Consider the following 24680-nt stretch of genomic DNA (forward strand, 5'->3'; position numbering starts at 1 on the left):
AGAGAGAGAGAGAAATCTTGGCCTGTCTCAAGAGACAATGGAGCGTGCCTTCAGGGGCGGCATTTGTAGTACTGAAGTGACCTCCCCAGACAGTTGTGTCCAGAGGTCTTGTCCTCGCTGATGTGGTCCAAAGGAAAGCTGAGCAAGTTGTCTGGCATAGATGGGGATTCGAACTCTGGTCTCCCAGGTACTAGCCTGACATGTTTGTTTGGGCAAGCCTATCCAGGCATCTGTGGGACAGGGTGTGCTCCCGTCTCCTGCCAACCTAGCAGTTCGAAAGCACGTCAAAGTGCAAGTAGATAAATAGGTACTGCTCCGGCGGGAAGGTAAACAGCATTTCCGTGTGCTGCTCTGGTTTGCCAGAAGCGGCTTAGTCCTGCTGGCCACATGACCCGGAAAAACTGTCTGCGGACAAACGCTGGCTCCCTCAGCCTGTAAAGCGAGATGAGCGCCACAACCCCAGAATTGTCTGCGACTGGACTTAACCATCCAGGAGTCCTTTACCTTTTAAGGTGCTACTGGACAATATTTTCAATTTTTTAATTTATAGAGCGAGATGAGCGCGCAACCCCAGAGTCGTCCACGACTGGACCTAACGGTCAAGGGTACCTTTACCTATCCAGGCACCTAGGAACGCGGATGGCACTGTGAGTTAAACCACTTCGCCGCTTGGGCTTGCCAATCGAAAGGACGGCAGTTCGAGGCCCTGCGACGGGGTGAGCTCCCGTTGCTCCATCCCAGCTCCTGCCAACCTAACAGTTCGAAAGCATGCCAGTGCAAGTAGATAAATAGGTACCGCTCTGGCGGGAAGGTAAACAGCGTTTCCATGCGCTGCTCTGGCTTCGCCAGAAGCAGCTTAGTCCTGCTGGCCACATGACCCGGAAACCTGTCTGTGGCCAAACGCCGGCTCCCTCGGCCTGTAAAGCAAGATGAGCGCCACAACCCCAGAGTCGTTCGTGACTGGACTTAACTGTCAGGGGCCCTTTACCTTTACCTTTTTATCCAGGCATCTAGAATGTTGACATTAATTTGCTTCAACTTGCTTTTAAAGCTTATTGTTGGTTTCAATTATTTTTGAATGTTTTAAGTAGTTTGGGGTGTTTTTAACCGACATTTTGATTACTTTATTCTTTTTGCAAAAAGCTTTGAGGTTTGATTACGATCAAGCAAGAGCTAGGGTTGTAAAATAAACAGATACAGTAAATCGGGCTCGGTGTCCGATTAGACACTACGGCCCTTAACGAAGCGGGACCACATAAAAGTGATCTGCAATTTACCTGGAAAGGAAACCATATGCAGAGAGGGCTCCGGATGTTTTGCCTTCTAATGTGAAATGTGACCAGTGTCTCTTTAAAAAATACCCAAAACAAATGAAAACAAAACCACTATACTGTACTAATTCCAGCGCCATGTTACAGAAGCAGAAAACATTCAGACTAGCTACTGGTGACCATGCATTAATACCAGGTCCCTGCTCCTCCCACGCCCACCTGCGACCCACGTGCAAGACGAAGCTCTTTTAAGTGTATTATTGATTTCCTTTGTAACAAGTTCGCGACGCCACGTTCGGTTCCCCGCCGCGTTCCGCCGCTCCCCATTGGCTGGGCGTCGATTCCACCCCTCGCCCGATTGGTTCCGACGCGCCGCAATGTAGCAAAGCTGGCGGGCCCACGTTCTGTCCCCACCCACGCCGGTGAGTAGCGAGTCGAGTCACCTCCCCGTTTAGCTGCGTGCCGATCGTTGCTGGAAGACCTTCGTTGTTGCTTTGGATCCGGGGGTAGTTGAAAGGTATGGTCGTGGTTTAATTGTTTCAAGGTTAAAAAAGCAGTTTCTTGGGGGGAGGGGGGGTAAATGAAATTCCTGGGTTTAACGGGTCCCAGATTTGTTAGGGAACGATTTTAAAAACTGGGTGGGTGAGATTTCTTAATTTTAATGGGTGCTGATGCGTTGGGACTTGCTGGTCTACGGCTTCATACCGCGCGTTTAAAATACCCCATAGACTCCCTCCAACTCCCTCTTCCCCCTCCCCATCTCACAGTCCTGTAAAAAACTTGCGCCGCGGTTTTACGGTATACCTGCTTACCTGGGAGCAAACTCCATTGAAAACTGAGTTGGCATGCCTAGGATTGTACTGTTAGGAACTTGGGATCGTAAAAAAAACCCCAAACCCTCCTAATTCCTAGAAAAATTGATTGTATGATACAGTATCTCCTTTAATTATGCGTACATAAATTTGGCTAAATGTTTTGGGATTCAAAACTAGCAAATGAAAGATTCCAAAATGCAAATAGTATTGTTTTCTTTTTAAATGCAAAAATGGGATCAAAATATGCCTCAAAACTCCCCGTTTGGATATTTCTGGAATGCTTTTGTTTAAAAGTGGAGCGGGTTGGGGGCAGTTCACCCCCCTCCCCCTCCATCCTTCTAGGGTTTGCTTCCGGAGAAGAGGTCTTTTTTTTTTTTAAAGGAACTTCAGCGTGTTGTGAGGATGTATTTGCATGTAAAAGTGTTTTCTGTGTGGCTTCAATAAAAGGAGATCTTGGCTTCACTGCAAAGCAATTCAGAGTTTCCCAAAAGACACACACACCCCGCCCCTAGCTAATAACAAAAGAACCCATGGGGTTTTAACTTCCAAGGCAAGGAAGTTCGGCATTGGCAAGTTAATGAGTAGGCCTACCGTAAATAACATCTTGGTGATCCTGGTGAGAACTTCTAGCTTTCTTAAGCAACTTGGACTTCCTAAGAGGGCGATTTGGTCCTGGTGTTCAGCTGCAGTCTTAACAACCTTCTCTGCTCTCATTCAAGAGGTCAAGCGAAGGCATGTGCATTTAAGGAGAATTGAAAAAGCTCATGTGCTATTTAAAACACTTTTTTAAAAAATAAAAGGGAACCCTTTTCAATCTAAGGGGGCTGCACTACATGCAAAAGCAGGCAGAGCAGTTAATGCAAATCTTAACTTTGTAAAGTGTAGAGCAGGCATCCCCAAACTGCGGCCCTCCAGATGTTTTGGCCTACAACTCCCATGATCCCTAGCTAACAGGACCAGTGGTTGGGGAAGATGGGAATTGTAGTCCAAAACATCTGGAGGGCCGAAGTTTGGGGGTGCCTGGTGTAGAGACACTCCTTTGCTCTATACAGGCAAGAAGCAGATTTAGATCAGGGTATCGGCAACGTTTTTTGAGGCCGGGCCGGCAGATGTCTCGGAGCGTGCGTGCCCATGTGTGCACTCAAGCTATTTCCAGTGCTCTTCTGACTCGGAAGTCTGTCTCCGCGGTGCTGTGAGAAAAGAAAGCATGGAAACCCCACGCCGATCCACAGAACGGCCATGGGCTGGTTCCAAGAAGCTTGTGGGCCAGAATCGACCCACGGGCCTTAGGTCGCCGACCTCTGGTTTAGATCTTTAGATCAGGGTTGCCCATACTTGGGTCTCCAGCTGTTTTTGGATGGCAACTCCCATCATCCACACTGTGGTCAGGGACGATGGGCATTCCAAAACAGTTGGAAACCCAAGTTTGTGAAACCCTGTTTGGGGATGTGGGCTTATTGCAGGTGTGAGGGAGCTGTGGCTGAAATACAACTCCCATCATCACTAGCTAGCATGGCCAATGGCCAAGGGGTGATGGGCATTGGAATCGAGGGGCAAAGGCTTCCCACACCTGGTTTATAAGGACCCAAGTTAAAGTAGCTGTGATGAGTGAGTCTTAACTGCATATAATTAGCCGCCAAAGCAGGCATATACAAAGTCCAGTCCAGGGGTAAAATCATAAAGAAAGAAAAAAGCTCAACAACTTTGGTCAGCCCTCATGCATGTTCACTTCATCAAACCTGGCCCTCTTTGAAAAAAGTTTGGACACCCCTACAAGGGTGTGATCCTATGCATGCTTTTAAGTGGGACTTACTCCTGTGAGAGGGACGCGGGTGGCGCTGTGGTCTAAACCAATGATCCTCTTGGGCTTGCAGATTGGAAGGTCGGTGGTTCGAATCCCTGCAACGGGGTGAGCTCCCGTTGCTCTGTCCCAGCTCCTGCCAACCTAGCAATTCTCCCGGTCGGTGAATTTTGATGGGGAAGGAGGCAGTTGTGGTGTGCAAATTGCAATGCACAAGCATGCTCCGAGGTTGCAAGGCTGGGCCTGTACGTGCTCTGAGTCATCAAAGGCTGACCTTCCAGGCAGGAGGTTGTAAGCTGCAGGCTGTGTTCTCAAATGAGTAAGGCCCTTCTCTGCCAGAGGCAGGCAGCCCACTAGGGCAAAGTTGACTCTGAACGGTACCTGAGCGCATTCGGCTGACATGCCCAGGCGGGTCTGCGCTTGATCACACTTGTCACTTCTTGCCTCTGTAGCTCAGTGCTGGCATGCAGGCAATTTGTGCAGAATGGTCAAGTTTCAATTCCCTGTATCTTCAAAGTCAGACTGGGGCTCTATTGATAGAGCATGGGACTCTTAAACTCAGGAAGGTGTCCCCTCCCAACATTTCTATGATTTTATGATTCTAATACAGTGGAACCTCGGTTTACGAATTTTCGGTTTACGAATGCCGCGGACCCATCTGGAATGGATTAATTCACTTTCAATGGGAAAGTTCGCTTCAGTTTATGAACGCTTCAGTTTATGAACAGACCTCCGGAATCAATTGTGTTCATAAACCGAGGTACCACTGTAATAATAATTATTATTATAATTATAATAAATAGTTTATTATTATTGTTGTTGTTGTTGTTGTTTAATAATAATATTATATTTATTATAATAAATATTATTATTATTAATAATAATAAATAGTAGTGGCACCCACCCTATGGAACACCCTCCCATCAGAGGTCAGAGAGATAAACAACTACCTGACATTTAGAAAATACCTAAAGGCAGCCCTGTTTAGGGAACTTTTTAATCTGTGATATTGGATGTATCTTAATGTTTGTTGGAAGCCGCCCAGAGTGGCAGGAGAAGCCCAGGGTATAAATAATAAATTATTATTATTATTATTATTATTAAATTTATTATTTATATCCTGCCCATCTGGCTGGGTTTCCCCAGCCACTATGGGCAGCTCCCAACAGGATCTTGGGGCAGGTGATTCACACTCACACACACACACCCTTGCTATAATAATAATAATAATAATAATAATAATAATAATAATAATAATAATAATAATAATAATTTATTATTTATACCCCGCCCATCTGGCTGGGTTTCCCCAGCCACTCTGGGCGGCTTCCAACAGAAATATTAAAATACACTAATTTATTAAACATTAAAAGCTTCCCTAAACAGGGCTGCCTTCAGGTGTCCTCTAAAAGTCTGGTAGTTGTTTTTCTCCTTTGACATCTGGTGAGAGGGTTCTTCCACAGGGCGGGTGCCAGTACCGAGAAGGCCCTCTGCCTGGTTCCCTGTAACCTCGCTTCTCGCAGGGAGGGAACTGCCAGAAGGCCCTCGGAGCGGGACCTCAGGGTCCGGGCAGAACGATGGAGGTGGAGACGCTCCTTCAGGTATACTGGACCAAGACCGTTTAAGGCTTTCAAGGTCAGCACCAACACTTTGAATTGTGCTCGGAAACAATGGGATTGTTAGTGTGGTGGGGAGAGCTGGATTGCACGCGCTGCAGCAGCAGCGGCCGATCGCGGGCCCGATCCGCTCTGGGGAGAGTGCGATTGCACGTGCAGCGGCAGCCGATCGCGGGCCCGATCCGCGCTGGGGAGAGTGCGATCATGCACGCGGCGGCAGCCAATCGCGGGGTTAATCCGCGGCGGGGAGAGCGCAATCGCGCACGCAGCAGCCGATTGCGGGCCTGATCCCCCGAGGCCGGCAGAAGGCCGGCCTTGCAGCGGCGGAGAGAGCCTGATCGCGCACGCAGTAGTAGCAGCGGCTGATCGCGCAAGGCCGGCAGAGCAGCAGTGGTGGCGAGCGCGGGGCAGCGTAAGTCGAAGAAATTCGTAAACGTGCGGTCATTTCCCCCCTTCGTAAGTAGAAAATTTCGTTTGTAGAGTCGTTCGGAAGTCGAGGTACCACTGTAGTTGTTTATTCCCTTGACATTAGATGGGAGGGCGTTCCACAGGGAGGGCGCCACCACCGAGAAGGCCCTCTGTTTGGTTCCCTGCAACCTCACTTCTCGCAGGGAGGGAACCACCAGAAGGCCCTTGGAGCTGGACCTCAGTGTCCGGGCTGGACGATGGGGTGGAGATGCTCCTTCAGGTATTCTGGGCCGAGGCTGTTTAGGGTAGGGATCAGCAACCTTTTTCAGCCGTTATATGGGGGGGGGGGAATGAACGAATTCCTATGCCCCACAAATAACCCAGAGATGCATTTTAAATAAAAGGACACATTCTACTCATGTAAAAACACGCTGATTCCCAAACCATCTGCGGGCCGGAATGAGAAGGCAATTGGGCCGGATCCGGCCCATGGGCCTTACCGTAGGTTGCCTACCCCTGGTTTAGGGCTTTCAAAGTTTCTCAGAGTTGTTTAACAATTGATACCTATTCACAAGGAACTTCTCCTAACAACTCAGTTGTCGCCTCCCTTCCCACAATTGGCCTGCAGCTGTCAAGTTCCTGGACCACTTGTGACGTTTTCCTTGGAACCATGTCCAAGCTTTCAGTTTTTTGCATTTCAAAATAAACATTTTACAAACTTTATAAAATATCCAATGACTTCCCTTCTTCTCCCTCCATGGTTCATATTACATATCATACATTCCTGCATATTTTGCTAGAAACATTCAAATCAATTTTCTGCTTTTACATCAATCAAACTGTCGGATTTGTTTCAATGCTGCCAGCGTTTTCAGCTGTGTACAATTATTTCCGACATTCAATAGATATTTTCCACTCTTCTTTAAATATATGTTCTTCTTGCTCTCTTACTCTGTGTTTTAAGCCTGCAACTTCTGCATATTCTAACGTCTTAAGTTGCACACATAAATAAACTTTTCTGGCACCTGGGAATTTCTGTCTGGGTTATTCCCAACAATAAGGACTCTGTTTTTGGGGGGGAGGGAGCTAAATTTAAATATATATTTTTTCAATTCATTAAAAATCATTTCCCAATAATGTACTGTTTGAACCCCATAACGGAAGAAACCTGAGTTTCAAGTCTGGAAAATGGGTCAGGTTGGGCTTAGGTTTGCCAGGAATTAGAGAGCAATTTCCATTGCCACAGAGCTTGTTGGTTTGCTTAAGCAAAAAATACAGCGTGACCCATCAAACTTGGACGCACTGGTTTCTGTTCACACTGTAACTTGGGAACCATTGTTTCTTGTCCACTTACTGGGATTTGAAACAGTGGAAGGTTTCGCTTATCTGCCAAGCATCCAGGGAGCAATGCAGGCTTAAATTTTTAGACACAGCGACAGCCACCCGCTTGGATGACTTTAAAAGAGGATTGCACAAATTTGTGGAAGCTGTCTTAATTCAGTTTCCATTTCAGTAAATCAGAGCTGTCGATAGAACCATCTTCCATGAATTTGTACAGCCCTTAAAAAACAAAAAACAACAACGAAGGCCTGCTCAGCGATCGTCCTTCAGCGTATCATGTGTTGGGGAGTTAACTGGCCATTGTGGGGCAGAAGCGGGGTCCCTCCCCCTCCTGCCTCTCCTGCCAACTTCTTCCTCCTCTCTTTTAGCCGTGCCATCATGTCGGAAGGATGTCCCGTGAGCGACACGGCTCCCGAAAACCAAGAGCCTGATCAGCAGGTATGTGGGGTTGAGTCGTACCCACCCCACCCCACCCCCCGCAAGCTGGGTTTTGGCTTTTTCATTTTTGGAGAGAGGGTGGAACATTTTATACAGTGACTAGCTGCCCCTGCACGCATTGCTGTGTGTTAGTCTGTGAGATGGAGGGTAATAGACCCCCTTCAGATCCCCCTGAGCCTCAGAGTCCCCCTGAGCCGAGGCGAGATACTGTGGAGAGGGCAGGTTTCATCCCTGTGTCTCCCCCCACCCTGTTCTGACCCATTATCTATCCCTGCCCCCTATTCGGACCCCCACCCCCAGACAGGGCCCTACCTCCACTTGGCAATGTTGGGCCTTGTTGCTGCAAAAGGCCTGTTGGTTTGGCCTTCATGGATCTATGTGAGTGGTGGATCTCGTGGTGGAGGCAGGGTTTGTGGGTGTGGTGTAGATTTCACAGGAAGGGAGGGGTGTGGGAGGAGGAGCTGAGGGAATAAGGCCTCTTGAGGGCGCTGTTTTAGTTTGTGGAAAAGCAGGTGTGTACCTGCGCAGGTATGAGATGTGAGGCATCCGAGGTTCTGCGAACACTTTGGATCGTTGTGTCCAAATTTCAGGGGGATCGGTCAAGCGGTTACCGAGAAAAGTGGAGCCCACAGTTTCACCATTTTTACATTTTTATATATAGAGATACTAAAATCCGTTTTGTCAGCTAGGAATAGCTGGGAAAACGGGGATTTCCCAGGGAAAACGGGAGACTTGGCAGCTATGTCGGACATTCCGCTTCCAACGGAACACTTACTTCCGGGTTTTCGGTGTTTGAGAACCAAGGTACCACTGTAAATGAGCTACCCGAGTGATAATAATTCTTCTCTTTCTCTCCTGCCCTGGTAGAATGTGGTCAGTCGAGTGGTCAGCCTCCCGCTGGTCAGCTCAACCTTCGACATGGTCTCCTCGGCTTACGCCTCCACAAAAGAGACCCACCCCTACCTCAAGTCCGTTTGCGACGTGGCAGAGAAGAGCGTGAAGACCCTCACGGCGGCGGCTGTTGGCGGCGCCCAGCCTCTCCTGACCAAGCTGGAGCCTCAGAGTGGGTGGCACTGTCAAACTGCTGCTTTTTTTGCGTGCGCCGAGGTTGAGAAACGGCGGCCTCCTCGCTGTATGCTTAAAGCGCTGGACTTTCCCCCCAGAGGATCCTGGGAACTGTAGTTTGCACCTCACCACTGGCAAACCATGGTTCCCAGGATTCTTTGGCGGGGGAAGGGAGTCGCATGCTTTGAATATGTTCCTGGTTCATGGCGTGACATAAAAAGCAGGATCTCGTAGATCACACCCATACTGTGCATTTTGTAAAAAAAATAAGAACTTTCCCAAAAAATAAGTCCGGGAACTGTAGTTTGCTTCTCGCATCACGCCCCTGGCAAACTACAGTTCCCAAGATTCCTTGGTTGGTGGTGGTGGGGAGAACAAGAAGCAACTATCCTCCATTTCTGGATCGCTCATTTGGTAGAGCATGAGACTCTTTATCCCAGGGGCGTGGGTTCGAGCCCCACGTAGGGTGTTGCAGTGGGTCAGGCTAGATGGCACTTGTGGCCCCACCCAACTCTCCATATCTGCGATTCTGCAGATATATGGTGTGGATGTGACTTTAAAAAACAGGGTCTCGGAGAAATGTAAAATGTAAAGTACTACACTTGGGCAAAGAAAATGAAAGGGACAAATACAGGATGGGTGACACCTGGCTTGAGAGCAGTACATGTGAAAAGGATCTAGGAGTCTTGGTAGACCACAAACTTGACATGAGTCAACAGTGTGATGCAGCAGCTAAAAAAGCCAATGCAATTCTGGGCTGCATCAATAGGAGTATAGCATCTAGATCAAGGGAAGTAATAGTACCACTGTATTCTGCTCTGGTCAGACCTCACCTGGAGTACTGTGTCCAATTCTGGGCACCACAGTTGAAGAAGGATACTGACAAGCTGGAACGTGTCCAGAGGAGGGCAACCAAAATGGTCAAAGGCCTGGAAACGATGCCTTAAGAGGAACGGCTGAGGGAGCTGGGCACGTTTAGCCTGGAGAAGAGAAGGTTAAGGGGAGATATGATAGCCATTTTCAAATATATAAAAGGATGTCATATAGAGGAGGGAGAAAGGTTGTTTTCTGCTGCTCCAGAGAAGCGGACACGGAGCAATAGATTCAAGCTACAAGAAAGAAGATTCCACCTAAACATTAGGAAGAACTTCCTGACAGTAAGAGCTGTTTGACAGTGGAATTTGCTGCCAAGGAGTGTGGTGAAGTCTCCTTTGGAGGGAGGTTTTTAAGTGGAGGCTTGACAGCCATCTGTCAGGAATGCTTTGGTGGACTTTCCTGCTTGGCAGGGGGTTGGATTGGATGGCCCTTGTGGTCTCTTCCAACTCTATGATTCTATGACCTCCAAACCGTGCATTTTAAGCGCAGGAGACTCTCCTCCCTGAACCATGGGAACTGTAGTTTGCCCTCACAGGGCACGAGCCACAGCACCCTTAACAAACTACAGTTCACAGGGTTCTCAGGAGTGGGAGCTGCGGGCACTGAATTTGTGACCGCCGCCTGCAGAAAAAGCAAGACAATCGCTAAGACGAAGGAATTCCAAAACCCTCCAAATTCCAAAGCGCCTCTGTTGCTGCTAAACTACAACTCCCATTCTCCCTGGCCATTGGGGGCTCATGGGAGTTGGAGTCTCACAACTTCTGGAGGGTCCACCCTGCTTTATTGGGGCCAACCCTATTGGGGGCAAGCCTTTGCATTCTTCAGGTGTTGAACAAAGCAGGGGTGCCGGGGTGGGGGGCTGACAAAGACTGTCCTCTCCCAGCAGGCCCCCAGTTCCAGACCAAAACCTTATTCAGCCAACTCTCCAGCTTCTCGGCTTTCACTAGGCATTGGGCACCCATGAGGACTAGCAGCTTGGCAAGGCATACCTTTACTGGAAATAAAAAAAAAATAGTTCCCTAGCCACTGCTGCCAAGATGGCCGGCATGCTTTCCCGAGTTGTCCTGTTCCCACATTGCTGGTTTTCGGAAGCTAGCAATATAATCTCTTTGTCTGTTTAGTTGCAACAGCCAATGAGTATGCATGCAAAGGGTTGGACAAATTGGAAGAGAGACTGCCTATTTTGCAACAGCCGTCGGAGAAGGTCAGTATTTTTTTCTTCTTCTTTCGTGGCATGCTCTGCTCAGTGGTACATTATCTCTGTTGAATGCAGAAAGCTCAATCCCAAGTTCCCTAAAACCATGGAGGGTTGCTGCCAATCAGTGTAGACAGTGCTGAAATCAGTGGACCTCTGGTCTGACTTTTCCTATGTATTTAAATCTGCCCTTTTTATACACAGTGGTACCTTGGTTCTCAAACTTAATCTGTTCCGGAAGTCCATTCCAAAAACCAAAGCATTCCAAAAACGAGGCGCCCTTTCCCATAGAAAGTAATGCAAGACGGATTAATCCGTTCCAGACTTTTAAAAACAACCCCTAAAACAGCAATTGAACATGAATTTTACTCTCTGAGACCATTGATCCATAAAATGAAAGCAATAATGTACTGCAGCCACACAATCAATCAATCAATCAATCAATCAGTAGCTGGACTGGGTTCCACACAGTCACAAAAACAAAACAAAAAACACACAAAACCGCAAAATAAATAGCAAAAACAGACACTCAAAATGGAAGCGTAACACTCAAAACGGAGCATGTTTGGCTTCCGAAAAATGTTCGCAAACCGGAACACTTATTTCCGGATTTGCAGTGTTCGGGCTCCAAGTTGTTTGAATACAAAGGCATTTGAGAACCAAGGTACCACTGTAATCATGGGGACTAGAATCCTGCATTGTTTTTTTAGAAGAACCACAGCTCATTGGAAGGCCATCTGCTCTGAATGGCGAAGTTGCCAAGTTCAGTCTTCGCTGCCTGAAACCCTGGAGAGATGTTGCCAGCCAGTGTAGGAAAAACTGAACCAGGTGTTTTTAGGCGATATGCAGAATAAAAACAACATTGCAATAAAAACGGCAAACACGTCAGTTGGCTGGCTGAGAACATCTGATTTGGAAGGCCTGCCTGAATAACGCAGGTTGGGGAAGACATCTTGAAAAATCAGCAGCGATGGCTCTTGCTGAACCTCTATTGGCAAGGAGTTCCGCGGGGCAGGGCCTGCCCCACTCAAGGTTCAGCCCTTGATATGGGTCGGCTGAACTTCAGAGCTGCGGGGACACCCAAAGTGCCCCAACAGGCAACCTTACCAATCAAGGAGCATAAGGGAAATTTGGGTGCCATTTTTTCTTTTTTGCCATATGACATATTCTGGACTTTGATCAGGAGGAATGCCCTTTGGAAGCTACTAAAACAGTGGATTAAGGGCCGTTTCCAGTGTTCTCTGCCTGCCAGCACAAGGGCTCTTTGCACTAGTGGACGGCTGAGGGTTTTTTTTTGCCTTTGTGCGACAGAGGAATGCAACACAACAGTTGCACCGGCAGAAGCACATTGTGCCACATGTTGCAGCTCTGGATCAGGCACCCCCAAACTTCGGCCCTCCAGATGTTTTGGACTACAATTCCCATCTTCCCCGACCACTGGTCCTGTTAGCTAGGGATCATGGGAGTTGTAGGCCAAAACATCTGGAGGGCCGCAGTTTGGGGGTGCCTGCTCTAGATTTAGGCCATGCAGACGGTTTGCCCACACTGAACCAAGGGGAGCGGGGACACAAAATGGTAAGAGATCCATTTGGGGGTAACCAAATTTCCTGTTGTGCCGTGATGTATGTGGGAATGTTTAGGGTGGCAGGAGAGGATATATTGTTTATTAATATCCTACCTAACTTGCGCTAGCAAGTTCCTTTATGTAGCAGAATTACATTCCCCCTTTTTTTAATATGCACAGCAGATAGCTGGTTGCTGGCTCGTGTAAGCCTCTCTCTACTATACAATTCAATCTGTCTCAGATAGAATTGTACTTTCCTGGTAAGTTCCCTTGAATCCCTCTTAAAAGAATAAAGAGGCCACAATCTTATTCAAAGTCAATAAAAGACGTTTACTCACATCAGTTCACAGTTGGATTCCTGAAGGCAGACCTAGTTACAAATACCGGTATGTACACGTGGTTCTACCCCATATGCGGGAATAATCTCAGTGCTTCTGCTAGCTGAGAGCTAGCAGAGCAGTCCTTTCTAAAAGCTGGTCAAACGAAGAAGGAAGTCAAAAAGAGAGAAGGGTGCTGTGTGACTTGTCCTTTTGTTACCTGGACAGGTAAGGCCACGCCCACCTTCTATCACATGCAAAAGGTAGGATGCTTCAGCCAGGAGAAACGGGAAGTTTTGACTGGCTGGACCAAACATTCCCTCGCATGTCTTCTCTAGCAATACCAGGAATGTTATACTTGACTGCCTCTGATGGATCAAATCCCACAATGTAAACAGCAACCTGCTTTATGTGCTCTTTTGCACAGCAAGATTCTGCTGGTGCAAAACTCTTAACTCGTCACTGCATTCAAGAATACCCTTGCAGCTGAAACGTCAGGAACATCCCATCGTATTTTATCTTGCAGAGTAGAGACTGACTCTCGCATGATGGGAACTTATCCCTGTCTGTGACGTAGGATTGCTTCTCCCCACAGGTTAGGGAGAGACAATACTTGCCTTACCCTGGACGCTAGCAACCCATGCTGCGCCACTGCTAAAGATTGAAATGGAAACATCCAACCATTTCTGCTGCATTTGCCAGAGTGAAACCTCCTGTCTGGCGCAAACTTCGGTGCATAGCATTTTGCTCACCATTTTCCAGGTGGTCGCAGACACGAAGGCGCTGGTCTCTACCAAAGTGACCGGAGCCCGGGACACTGTCTCTGGAACCCTCAATGGGGCGAAGGATGCTGTGGCCGGAGGCGTGAGCGGGGTGGTGGAAATGGCCAAGGGGGCCGTACACGGCGGCATGGAGATGACCAGATCCGTGGTGGCTGGCAGTGTGAACACCGTCCTGGGGTCCAGAGTGGGTCAGATGGTCGCCACTGGCATGGATGTGGTGCTGGGGAAGTCCGAAGAGCTGGTGGACCATTATCTCCCGATGACGGACAAAGAACTTGGTAGGTATCATCCTCATTAAGGGGATTCCTTCCTTCCTTCATTCATTCATTCATTAAATTTATAGGCCACCCTTCCTCCCAGAGTTGCTCAGGGCAGCAAACACACAAGCAGTAAAGCAATGAAAACATATTAGAAACCAATTCCTGGACAAATGCAGACTGGGAAAGATATCTGCTTTCGTGTTTTCTTTTCTTTTTTGGTTGCCAATTTTTATTGCAACACCAAATTAATTCAGATTAAGTTGACTTCCCACCTTGAGGTTTCAGTTCCCTCCCATACTTGCTGCTCAATGTTACATGCATTTCCAAATTACAGTGGTGCCTCGCTAGACGAATTTAATTCGTTCCATGGGTGTTTTCTTATAACGAAAAATTCGTCTAGCGAATCCCATAGGAATGCATTGAAATTTTTTTGAATATTTTTTTTTTGCCCATAGGAACGCATTAATTGAATTTCAATGCATTCCTATGGGAAACCGCGATTCGCTAGACGAATTTTTCGTAAAATGAATTCGTCTAGCGAGGCAACCTCCTCTCGAAAAAACCTTTCGTTAAGCAGGGCATTCGTTAAGCGAGGCACCACTGTACATTTCAAGAACTTAAAATATTTGAGCATTTTATCCTTATTTTCTTCGATTTTCCTCTACTGCTTCCATTTTCTTGATAGACCGCTGTGCTCGCCCGTTATCTGCATATTGTTTTTACATACGCCGCTCAGAAAGTTAGATGTTTTAAATAAATATTTAGAAGATGAGAGAGAGAGAGAGAGAGAGAGAGAGAGAGAGAGAGAGAGAGAGAGAGAGAAAGCACCTGCCTGATATTTAACAGGAGGGGATTATGTTTATCATACTATATTTATTTATAAGCTAAAGTAGCCCTCCTGTCTGAACGGGTAATCTGTGCTCACCATGAACCGTGATGTCAGCAGTTGGTCCTAGATGTCCCAAGTCCCTGATGTGCATGGTGGGAACTTTCCCCTGAACTTTCCCTTGTCTGTGACAAAGGATTGCTTCTCCGCACAGGTTAGGGGCCACAGTAATTTCCTTACCCTGGACGCTGGCAACCCACGCTGTACCACCGCTAATGATTAAAATGGAAACATCCAACCATTTTTGCCGCATTTGCCAGAGTGAAACCTCCTGTCTGGTGCAAACTTCTGTGCATGGCATTTTAAGTACTAGGCATTCAAACAAGCTTTTTATGCATATTTAACTTATACCTTTTACATATCTGTGGTGCCCTTGAAGCCGTAACCACCACCCCCCTCTCTCTCATTCCCAGCTGAACTCGCTACCTCTGTGGAGGGTTTTGAAATCGCCACCGTGGAGCAGCAGAAGGAGCAGAGGAGCTACTTTGTGCGCCTGGGGTCTCTCTCAGCCAAACTCCGTCACCGAGCCTACCAACACTCTCTGGGCAAGTTGAGGAATGCCAAGCAGGGCACCCAAGATGCCCTCACCCAGCTGCACCAAACCATTGAGCTGGTAAGAATGCCCCGAGAGCAGATCCAGAGCCTTTTATTCCTAATCTATGCTCTTCACACTCCTTAACTGGGCTGGGGGTGCTTATGTCTGGGGTGGCGGGCATGTGGTTTATTGGGATATTTTGCTATTGTGTATGAACTTAATAAATAATAGTGATTTACAGCTTGAGAATAATAGTGATTTACAGCTTGAGAAGTGTCCTTTTGCCTGCCATTGGCTGAGCTGCTATGACGTCACGTAAGGCACATTTCAGCTGCCCAGGGTGAAGGTTCCGGCGATGGAATGTTGGCAAACAATTAGGGAGGGGTTGGATTGAATGGGTAGGAGACACAAGGGATCTAGGGCATAAAGGAGAGTTTGCCAGAACAGGCCAGTGGTCTAGTGATCACCCAGATTCTTCTGGGAATCCAGCAAGCAGGGAACAAGCACAACAGCCGTTTCTGATTCCCAGAAAGCGGTATTCTGAGCCCCTACCACATCCGATGGTGGAGGTGGAACACAGCCATCGTCCCTAGGATCTGCCGATAGCCTTCTGGTCCGTGAATTTGTCCCATCCTGTCCCCAACCCTCTTTTAAAGCCACCCAAGTTGCTGGCTGTCGCGGCCTCCTGTGGCAGGGAGTTCCGCAGTTCAGCTGTGAGAATAAGGACTTTCTTTTGCCTGCCCTTCCTCTTCCAACACCCAGCTTCGTGGGATGCCCACCACCCTCCAATGTTGCGAGAGAGGGAGAAGAGCCAGTGTGGTGTAGTGGTTAAGAGCGGTAGACTCGTAATCTGGGGGACCGGGTTCGCTTCCCCGCTCCTCCACATGCAGCTGCTGGGTGACCTTGGGCTAGTCACACTTCTCTGAAGTCTCTCAGCCCCACTCACCTCGCAGAGTGTTTGTTGTAGCGGAGGAAGGGAAAGGGGAATGTTAGCCGCTTTGAGACTCCTTCGGGTGGGGATAAAGCGGGATATCAAATCCAAACTCTTCTTCTTCTTCCTCCTCTGTCCACTGTCAGGGGGCATCATGGTGGGTTGGGGATGGAGGTTCAGGACTTGGGGTGGTATATGCAGAGGGGGGACCGGAGTGAGATTTAAGAAGGCAATGTTTGAGGACCCTGGGGAGAACAACCACATGGACCGCAGAGGCGGCGTTGGAGTTGGTAAGCAATGGCCGTTTTGCATGGAGGCACAAAACAACCCTCCGTCCACATCGGGCCTTGTCTACACATAACTCAGAGCGCAGTGCTGGTTACGCCAAGGTTGCAGGTCCATTTGCCAGAGTGAAACCTTTTGAAAGGGATGATCTTTGGGGGTTCCGTCCAACTCCATGATTCTATAAGAGGTGAGGCTAATGGGAGTTGCCGTCCCACGCCATCTCCAGAGCCCAAAGGCTTCTTCTTGACCTATAAGCTATAGCAGGTTATGGGAGAACTGTAAGAGAGAGGGCTTGCAGAGAGCAGCCCACTCTGCTTACTTCCATCAGAGGGGAGAGCAGCAGCAAGAGCAGCAAGCCTGGGAGGGAAAACCAGGAACAGGAAGTGGTAAAGACGGGTCCAGGGCTCTGCAGGGACCTGGAGGCTCAGCTCCAGGTTGGAAGCAGGCGAGGAGCTAGCTTCAGCAGGGGCTGGAAAGGAGGGAGGAGGTAGAACGGCACCTCAGGAGCCTGGTTTGGGACCACGGAGGACCCGTAGAGCAAGGAGGAGGGGCGTTTGGATGCCCAGTCTTAAAAGGGGGGGGTCAGAGCCCACGAGACACCATTGCGGGCTTCTGCCCCATGCAGAGCAGACATGATTTGAGACATCTCACCACTGTATATAGCATGCACAATAAAACTCTGAAAATCCAGAGGATGTGTGGAGTGCTTACTCGGGAGTAGCCAACACCCTTCTGTGACAAGAACGATCAGATTTTTATTTTATTTTTTATTTTTTTAAAAAGCAAGCTTCTGGTGCCGTTCCCCTCCGACCCTCTCTTGTCCCTTGTCAGGTGGAACATGTCAAACAGGGCGTGGACCACAAGCTACAGGGCGGCCAGGAGAAGCTGCATCAGATGTGGCTGGATTGGAACCAGAAGCAAGCTCAAAGTGATGAGCCGCAGAACTCCTTGGTACAGCCAGAGGTAGCTCCTCCCTTTCTCTCGGCGGGGTGGGGCGGGGGGGAGACCAGCCCCTTCTAAAAAAAAACCCCCAAAATCCCTTGAGACACAAACCTGCAATAAAGAATCTGATGCTCTACAGATTGACCTAGTCCACTATCAATATACAGGTGAAACTCAGAAAATTTGAATATCGTCGGAAAGTGCATTTATTTCAGCAATGCAACTTACTGTTTTTTTTTTATTTTAATTTTTACAAATACTTTCCTTTGGAAATTCCACAGTAATAAAACAAATAGTTACAATAATACAAAACTAACATTGCTATTACTGTACATTTCATTAATTACATTCCATTTATAATTGATCCGCCTAACGACAAATAATTACAATCACAACAAATAAAGGCTTGACATATCTTGCTATGCATGTCATGCATCTATCTCAATATTGGTTTCACCATTTAAGTTGCATTACTGAAATAAATGCACTTTTCGACGATATTCTTATTCACCTGTATGTGTATATTAGGGTTATAACTTTTTTATTTAAAAAGAAATGATGGAGAATGAATTTTAAGGAATTGTATTTATTCATTCATTCATTTCATTTATTTCATTTCATTTCTATACCACTTCATATTTTAAAGAAAAATCTCAAAGCAGTTTACAGCATATTAAAACATCAATAAAACAATTCAGGATCAAACATTTCTGAAGAAAGTCAAATATCGAGTATACCGTCAAAGCAACATAATTAACAGAAAACTAAAATATTATCTTAAAGATTTCAAAACATTACAAAGGAGGTCAGCTACAGAATACATATTTAACACAAACAAAGTTAACAAAAGAAATCGTAAACATTTTTTTAAAAAAACACCCATCGCTAAGTGGTCAAATAATGCACATTTAAAACAGCAATAAAAACTAACAAATTAATAAAACAATTACATTTGAGGAACAAGGCATATGTCGTAGTGAATGATGGTATTAAACAGGCACCCCCAAACCTTGGCCCTCCAGATGTTTTGGGCTACAATTCCCACCATCCCTGACTGCTGGTCCTGTTAGCTAGGGATGATGGGAGATGTAGGCCAAAACATCTGGAGGGCCGCAGTTTGGGGATGCCTGGTATAACAGAACAAATACCACTAGCCCAGGGCACAAGAAAAGGATGCCACCATATCCCAATTTTATTTGTATTGGTCTTGTTTGAAACCCTGGCCGATTTAATTAGAGACGATGGAAATATACAGCCGAACCGCTACTTATCACAGCCTCTTCTTACGGTACAGTAGTTCCAAGTCGCGACCGCGGCAAACCCAGAAGTAACCGGCGGGTTTGCCGCCGTTCGCACATGCGCAGAAGCAGGCAATCGCTGTTCGCACATGCGCACAACAGCGCCTCTCCCAGTGACCCGTTTCATCCTCCGGACAGACCTCCGGAACGGATTATGGTCACAAATAGAGGTTCCACTGTAAAAGGAATAAGCAATAAAGGAAAAGAGAAAATATGCTTATTTGCCAATGACACCTTGCTAACAGTCGAGAATCCGTTGGAAAATATGCAGGTAATAGAGGCACATTTGGGGGGGAAATTTGGAGAAATAACAAGGTTGCAATTTAATTGGTCCAAATCAGAGATGATGATATTTAACTTCGATGCAAAGTTGGAATCACTGTACAGTATATGAAATGTTACTACTCACAAGTATTAGCCAGGGCCGTCTCAACCAGGTCGGGCGCTGAGGCACGGAGATCGCTCTGGCGCCCTTGCAGCGTGCATCACGGCTTCCGCACGGCTTTGTCGTGCAGCGCCCCCCCTGCCGGCCTGGCACCCTGGCGCCCTGCACCACCAGGACTACACCTAGAGCCGGGCCTGTTATTAGCACTTTCAAAAAAAAACTTTATGGAGCTGTTTAGAACTTTCACTGGTGTCTGAAACTACCTAAAACTGTTTAGAACATTCTAGAGCAGGGGTCAGCAAACTTTTTCAGCAGGGGGCCGTTCCATTGTCCCTCAGACCTTGTGGGGGGCTGGACTATATTTTGAAAAAAAAATATGAACGAATTCCTATGCCCCACAAATAACCCAGAGGTGCATTTTAAATAAAAGGACACATTCTACTCATGTAAAAACACCAGGCAGGTCCCACAAATAACCCAGAGATGCATTTTAAATAAAAGGGCACATTCTACTCATGTTAAAACTTGCGGATTCCCGGACCGTCCGCGGGACGGATTTAGAAGGTCATTGGGCCACATCCGGCCCCCGGGCCTTAGTTTGGGGACCCCTGTTCTAGAGGAATCCAACTGTTGGTCTGTATAAGAAAGAACAGGCAGTCAACGTGACGCGGGAACTTTATGGTGCTTGCCGCAGAAACAAAAGACAAACTACAACCTTGATTTACTCTTAAGCGGTAAGAAGTGGTGCACAATGTGCAAAACATTGTACCAGTATTAGAAAATTTGCAAGCACAGTTTTTCCTGTATTATATAATACACGCTATGCAAATTACAGAATTCATTATACAGCTACATCTACAAAAATCTATTTATTGATTTCAGGGTGAACGGCAGTTCATTCCTTTGTTTTTAAGGCCAAAGTTCATCTAACTAAGCTACGGGAACATGAGGTTGTAGAAAAAAAGTTATAACCCTAGTGTATCTAGGGATGCACAATGGTATCAGTTTTGGTATCATTTTCTCCTTCCCCCTCCCCAATCTGGATTTCCACATCAGCTTGCAGGTTTATTTATTCTTAAAGTCCTCCTGAATTTTTGCCAGAGTTTTAGTCCAAATGCCTCTTAATATGTTTGTACTACTGTACATCTTTTTTGCGTGGTTTTGTAGATTTCGTACAGCACTTTCCCCTAACGTTATGTATTTTAATTTGTTGCTTGCAAGAATGTGTGACTTTTTCTGCTACAGTTTACCCCAGTACACAGCATACACATTACTTGTTACTTGGGGGGGGGGTCTGTGGCTGGGGGCTTCAACGCTACTTGCAGATTCCAACTACCTCCCTATTTGTTTTTCAAAATACAGTGGTACCTTGGTTCTCAAACTTAATCTGTTCCGGAAGTCCGTTCCGAAAACAAAGCATTTCCAAACCAAGTCACGCTTTCCCATAGAAAGTAATGAAAAACATTTTCCCATAGAAAGTACATGTGAAAAGGATCTAAGAGTCTTGGTAGACCACAAACTTGACATGAGTCAACAGTGTGATGCAGCAGCTAAAAAAGCCAATGCAATTCTGGGCTGCATCAATAGGAGTATAGCGTCTAGATCAAGGGAAGTAATAGTAGCACTGTATTCTGCTCTGGTCAGACCTCACCTGGAGTACTGTGTCCAGTTCTGGGCACCACAGTTCAAGAAGGATATTGACAAGCTGGAATGTGTCCAGAGGAGGGCAACCAAAATGGTCAAAGGCCTGGAAACGATGCCTTATGAGGAACGGCTTAGGGAGCTGGGTATGTTTAGCCTGGAGAAGAGAAGGTTAAGGGGTGATATGATAGCCATGTTCAAATATATAAAAGGATGTCATAGAGAGGAGGGAGAAAGGTTGTTTTCTGCTGCTCCAGAGAAGCGGACACAGAGCAGTGGATTCAAACTACAAGAAAGAAGATTCCACCTAAACATTAGGAAGAACTTCCTGACAGTAAGAGCTGTTCAGCAGTGGAATTTGCTACCAAGGAGTGTGGTGGAGTCTCCTTCTTTGGAGGTCTTTAAGCAGAGGCTTGACAGGCATATGTCAAGAATGCTTTGATGGTGTTTCCTGCTTGGCAGGGGGTTGGACTGGATGGCCCTTGTGGTCTCTTCCAACTATGATTCTATGATTCTAATGCATAGAAAGTAATGCAAAACAGTCCGTTCCAGACTTTTAAAAACCCCTAAAACAGCAATTTAAAGATGAATTTTACTATCTAATGAGACCATTGATCCATAAAATGAAAGCAATAAACAATGTTCTGTACTATAAAATAAATAAGACAGTATTGTAGATGATAAAAATTAAAATTATTTTTCCCCCTTACCTGCACTAATTATAAGTCATTGTTTGGATGGGGAGCTTTTATCCATTTCCGCAGTCACACAATCAATCAATCAGTAACTGAACTGGGTTCCACACAATCACAAAAATAAACTCAAACCGAAAAAGCCTCAAAAAACAAAAACGCAAAATAAATAGCAAGAATAAAAGTTTGACTTCTGAAATGTTTGAAAACCAAGGCGCAGCTTCCGATTGATGCAGGTGCCCCAGAAACAATAGCCGACAGCCGCATCGGATATTCGGCTTCTGACAATTGTTCAAAACCCGGATCACTTACTTTCGGCGTTTGAGAATCAAGACATTTGAGAACCAAGGTACCACTGTACAGGTAGATTTTGGTCAAAGGCCAAGCTTCTAGTCCTTCTTGAGGTGGAGCAACACCGGTTTCTAGAAGGGGGGGGGGACGTTGTGCAAGGTTGCCAACGCGGTTCCTTGTGTCTCCTAGGTGGAATCCCACTCTCTCGCCATGCTCCGGGGCCTCACCCAGCAGCTGGAGCTCTCCTGCGTCACCCTCATGTCCAGCGTTCAAGGCCTTCCTGCCGGCATCCAGGACAAAGTCCAACAGGTCCGCCACACCGTGGAGGGTCTCCACTCGTCCTTCTCCGGGGCTCGCTCATTCCAAGACGTGCCGACCGCCCTCCTGAGCCAGAGCCGCGAGAGGATCGCCAAGGCGCGCAGCTCGATGGATGAGATGTTGGACTACATGGTGCAAAACGTCCCCCTCCCGTGGCTGGTGGGGCCCTTTGCCCCCAACCTGGTGGAGCTTCCAGATGTGCCGCGAGCCGATGGCGAGGAGGCAGAGGGAGTTGGCTCCCAGGCCCAGGAAGAACCCGTCGAAAAGCCTAAGAGCCCGCAAAAGGAGCCCTCCGAGCCGGAGAAGGAACTTTAGAGCTTCTGCGCTGTGCGTTCGAAAGTCTGCGGTGCCCGCAGAGAATCCTTGGGAACCGTAGTATTGCAGGAAAGTCGAGAATACAGAACCAAATGTTGTGGCTCTCAGCTCCCAGCAGCCCAGGAATACCTGGAGGCCCATAAGGTTCCTCGTTCCCCGTCTCAAAGACCTGGTGCTTTTTTATTTACTTATTGCAGAACTACAGTTCCCAGGGGTTTCTGGGTGAGCAGAGGTTCAAACAGCCCCTGTTGTAATTTAGATGTGCCTTTTTGGAATGCTGAATGGTGGCAGCGGCAACGGGAAAAAATGGCCTAAACAGTGAGCTGCTTTGTGTGTTTGACAAACACATCCCCCATCCTCTAGAACAGGCATCCCCAAACTTCGGCCCACCAGATGTTTTGGCTTACAATTCCCATCTTCCCCGACCACTGGTCCTGTTAGCTAGGGATCATGGGAGTTGTAGGCCAAAACATCTGGAGGGCCGCAGTTTGGGGATGCCTGCTCTAGAAAGAGAATATTGTCGTATTCCCCCACTGCCCCTCCACTTAGGAGCATTTAAAGTCCCTCACAAATTCTGAATTTTTGAAATGGAAGGAGAAGGGGCCTTGGGTAAGTTACTTACCCAGTCTGGGGGCCACTAGAATTTTTGGAATTGACTATTCAAAAAAAAAGGGAGAGAAAAATGGTTTTCTCAAGCTAAGTTCTACTCAACAGTTGACCGATTTAAATTAACGGTCCGAAGCATCTACTGCTGGCCCTACTCAGAAGTAGACCCATGCCCAGCATTTCATGGTTCTACTTCTGAGTAGGACTGACAGTGGCTGCAAACCTGTTGAAACGCCAAGTGAGCCATGGGTGCATTATTTTCAGCTAGTCTGCTCTTGAGTAAGACTAACGGCCATGATCTAACACGGAATCATAGAATTGTAGAGTTGGAAGGGACCCACGGGGGTCCTCTAGTCCAGCCCCCAATGTGGGACTCGAACCCACGACCCCTGGGATTAGGGGGTCTTATGCCCTATCGAGTGAGCTATCCATGTGTGTGCCTTAGCTGCCCTGTAAATCTTGGTTTTCTAGGACCTTGAAAGCTAACATTCAGGAAATCCCAATGCTTTTAAACATAGGTTTGAACTGCTGTTCTAACTATTAGCGAAATGTCTCCTTCCTTCACTCTCGCCAACCCTGTTGTGGCTTTCAGTTTTTGACAATATTTCTCTTCCCTACCCCCCTCATCAATTTCTCAAGTTTCTTCCCAATGCCATGGGGGTGTCGGTAGAGGTCTGACTCTCTTCGCATGCTGCAGGAAAAAAAGACCCCACCACATCAGCTCTTAATGTGGCTCCAGCATGAATCTTGCCTAGCAGCCTCAGTTGGTGGCCTTTCTTTTGTAACTGAGGGCTTCGTCACAATTCCTCTAGTCCTGCTGCTGCCCTCCAGGGTGGGAAACTGCTCTTTAGTGCTCATTCAGAGCAAACAGCCATTCAGGTTTCCAGTGGGCTGCTGCTTGTTCCTATTTTGAGCTAAAGAACAGGTTTTGTTTTTCTTCCTGGGAAAGGAGAAAGGCAAGGAGGCAAACCACTTGGAACTGCCTGAATGCAGGTCAAGAGGAACTTTGGATGAGCCCTGAATCAGTGCCAGTCCCGAGAAATCCAGCCTGACTTCTGAAGTGCCACTATCGTTTTTGTACCTCCGTAGAATTGTTTTACTTCCAGAATAAAGAAATGACTTCTTTTGAACTGTGGATCTCTCAGCGGTTTTTGATACCATCGACCATTGTCCAGAGGAGTTGGGGGGGGGACTGTTACGCAGTGGTTCCTCTCCTTCCTCCTGGGCCGTGTCCAGAAAGTGGTGTTAAAGGATGAGTGTTCAGACTGCTGGCCTCTCATTTGCGGGGTGCCTCAGGGCTCCATCCTCTCCCCCGTGCTTTTTAACATCTATATCAGGCATAGGCAAACTCCAGCCTGCCAGATGTTTGGAACTACAATTCCCATCATCCCTAGATAACAGGAATCAGGGATGATGGGAATTGTAGTCCCAAACATCTGGAGAGCTGGAGTTTATGCCTGATCTATATGAAGCCACTGGGAGAGATCATCAGGGGGTTTGGGCTGGGCGTTCAGTAGTATGCGGATGATACCCAGCTTTGCCTCTCTTTCAAATCAGAACCAGTGAAGGTCCTGTGAGAGTGTCTGGAGACGGTTGAAGGACGGATGGTGGCTAACGGGTTGAGATTGAATCATGACAAGACAGAAGTACTGTTTTGAGAGGACAGGGCGGGGGGTGGGTGGAGGACTCCCTGGTCCTGAATGGGGTAACTGTGCCCCTGAAGGACCAGATGCGCAGCCTGGGAGTCATTCTGGACTCACAGCTGTCCATGGAGGTGCAGGTCAATTCTGTGTCCAGGGCAGCTGT

At 47.3% G+C, this 24680-nt stretch overlaps 1 protein-coding gene across 2 annotated transcripts; it reads left to right on the forward strand.

Annotated features, from left to right (window-relative positions):
* The first annotated feature begins 1724 nt into the window (after positions 1 to 1724).
* LOC118086455 (perilipin-3) lies at positions 1725 to 24004 on the forward strand. Of its 2 annotated transcripts, XM_088672971.1 has the most exons (8): positions 1725 to 1790; positions 7623 to 7690; positions 8558 to 8753; positions 10753 to 10835; positions 13470 to 13767; positions 15049 to 15248; positions 17218 to 17349; positions 21825 to 24004. In XM_088672971.1, exons 2-8 carry the CDS (start codon positions 7631 to 7633, stop codon positions 22266 to 22268), a joined length of 1413 nt encoding a protein of 470 aa, XP_088529097.1. In that variant the 5' UTR covers positions 1725 to 1790; positions 7623 to 7630; the 3' UTR covers positions 22269 to 24004. The 2 variants fall into 2 exon arrangements, with proteins under 2 accessions (XP_088529097.1, XP_034973961.3); XM_035118070.3 differs by lacking the exon at positions 17218 to 17349 and having other exon boundaries at positions 1725 to 1788; positions 7621 to 7690.
* Positions 24005 to 24680: the final 676 nt, after the last annotated feature.

Source organism: Zootoca vivipara, chromosome 6 (genome assembly GCF_965207765.1).
Source record: "Zootoca vivipara chromosome 6, rZooViv2.hap1.1, whole genome shotgun sequence".
NCBI classification, from domain to species: Eukaryota; Metazoa; Chordata; class Lepidosauria; order Squamata; family Lacertidae; genus Zootoca; species Zootoca vivipara.

Excerpts from the sequence above, each read along its gene's own strand:
- LOC118086455 (XM_088672971.1), top strand. The coding sequence starts at position 7,631 with ATGTCGGAAGGATGTCCCGTGAGCGACACGGCTCCCGAAAACCAAGAG. Across the intron at positions 7,691-8,557 it reads ACCAAGAGCCTGATCAGCAG|AATGTGGTCAGTCGAGTGGT; the intron begins GTATGTGGGGTT and ends CTGCCCTGGTAG. Across the intron at positions 15,249-17,217 it reads TGCACCAAACCATTGAGCTG|GTGGAACATGTCAAACAGGG; the intron begins GTAAGAATGCCC and ends GTCCCTTGTCAG.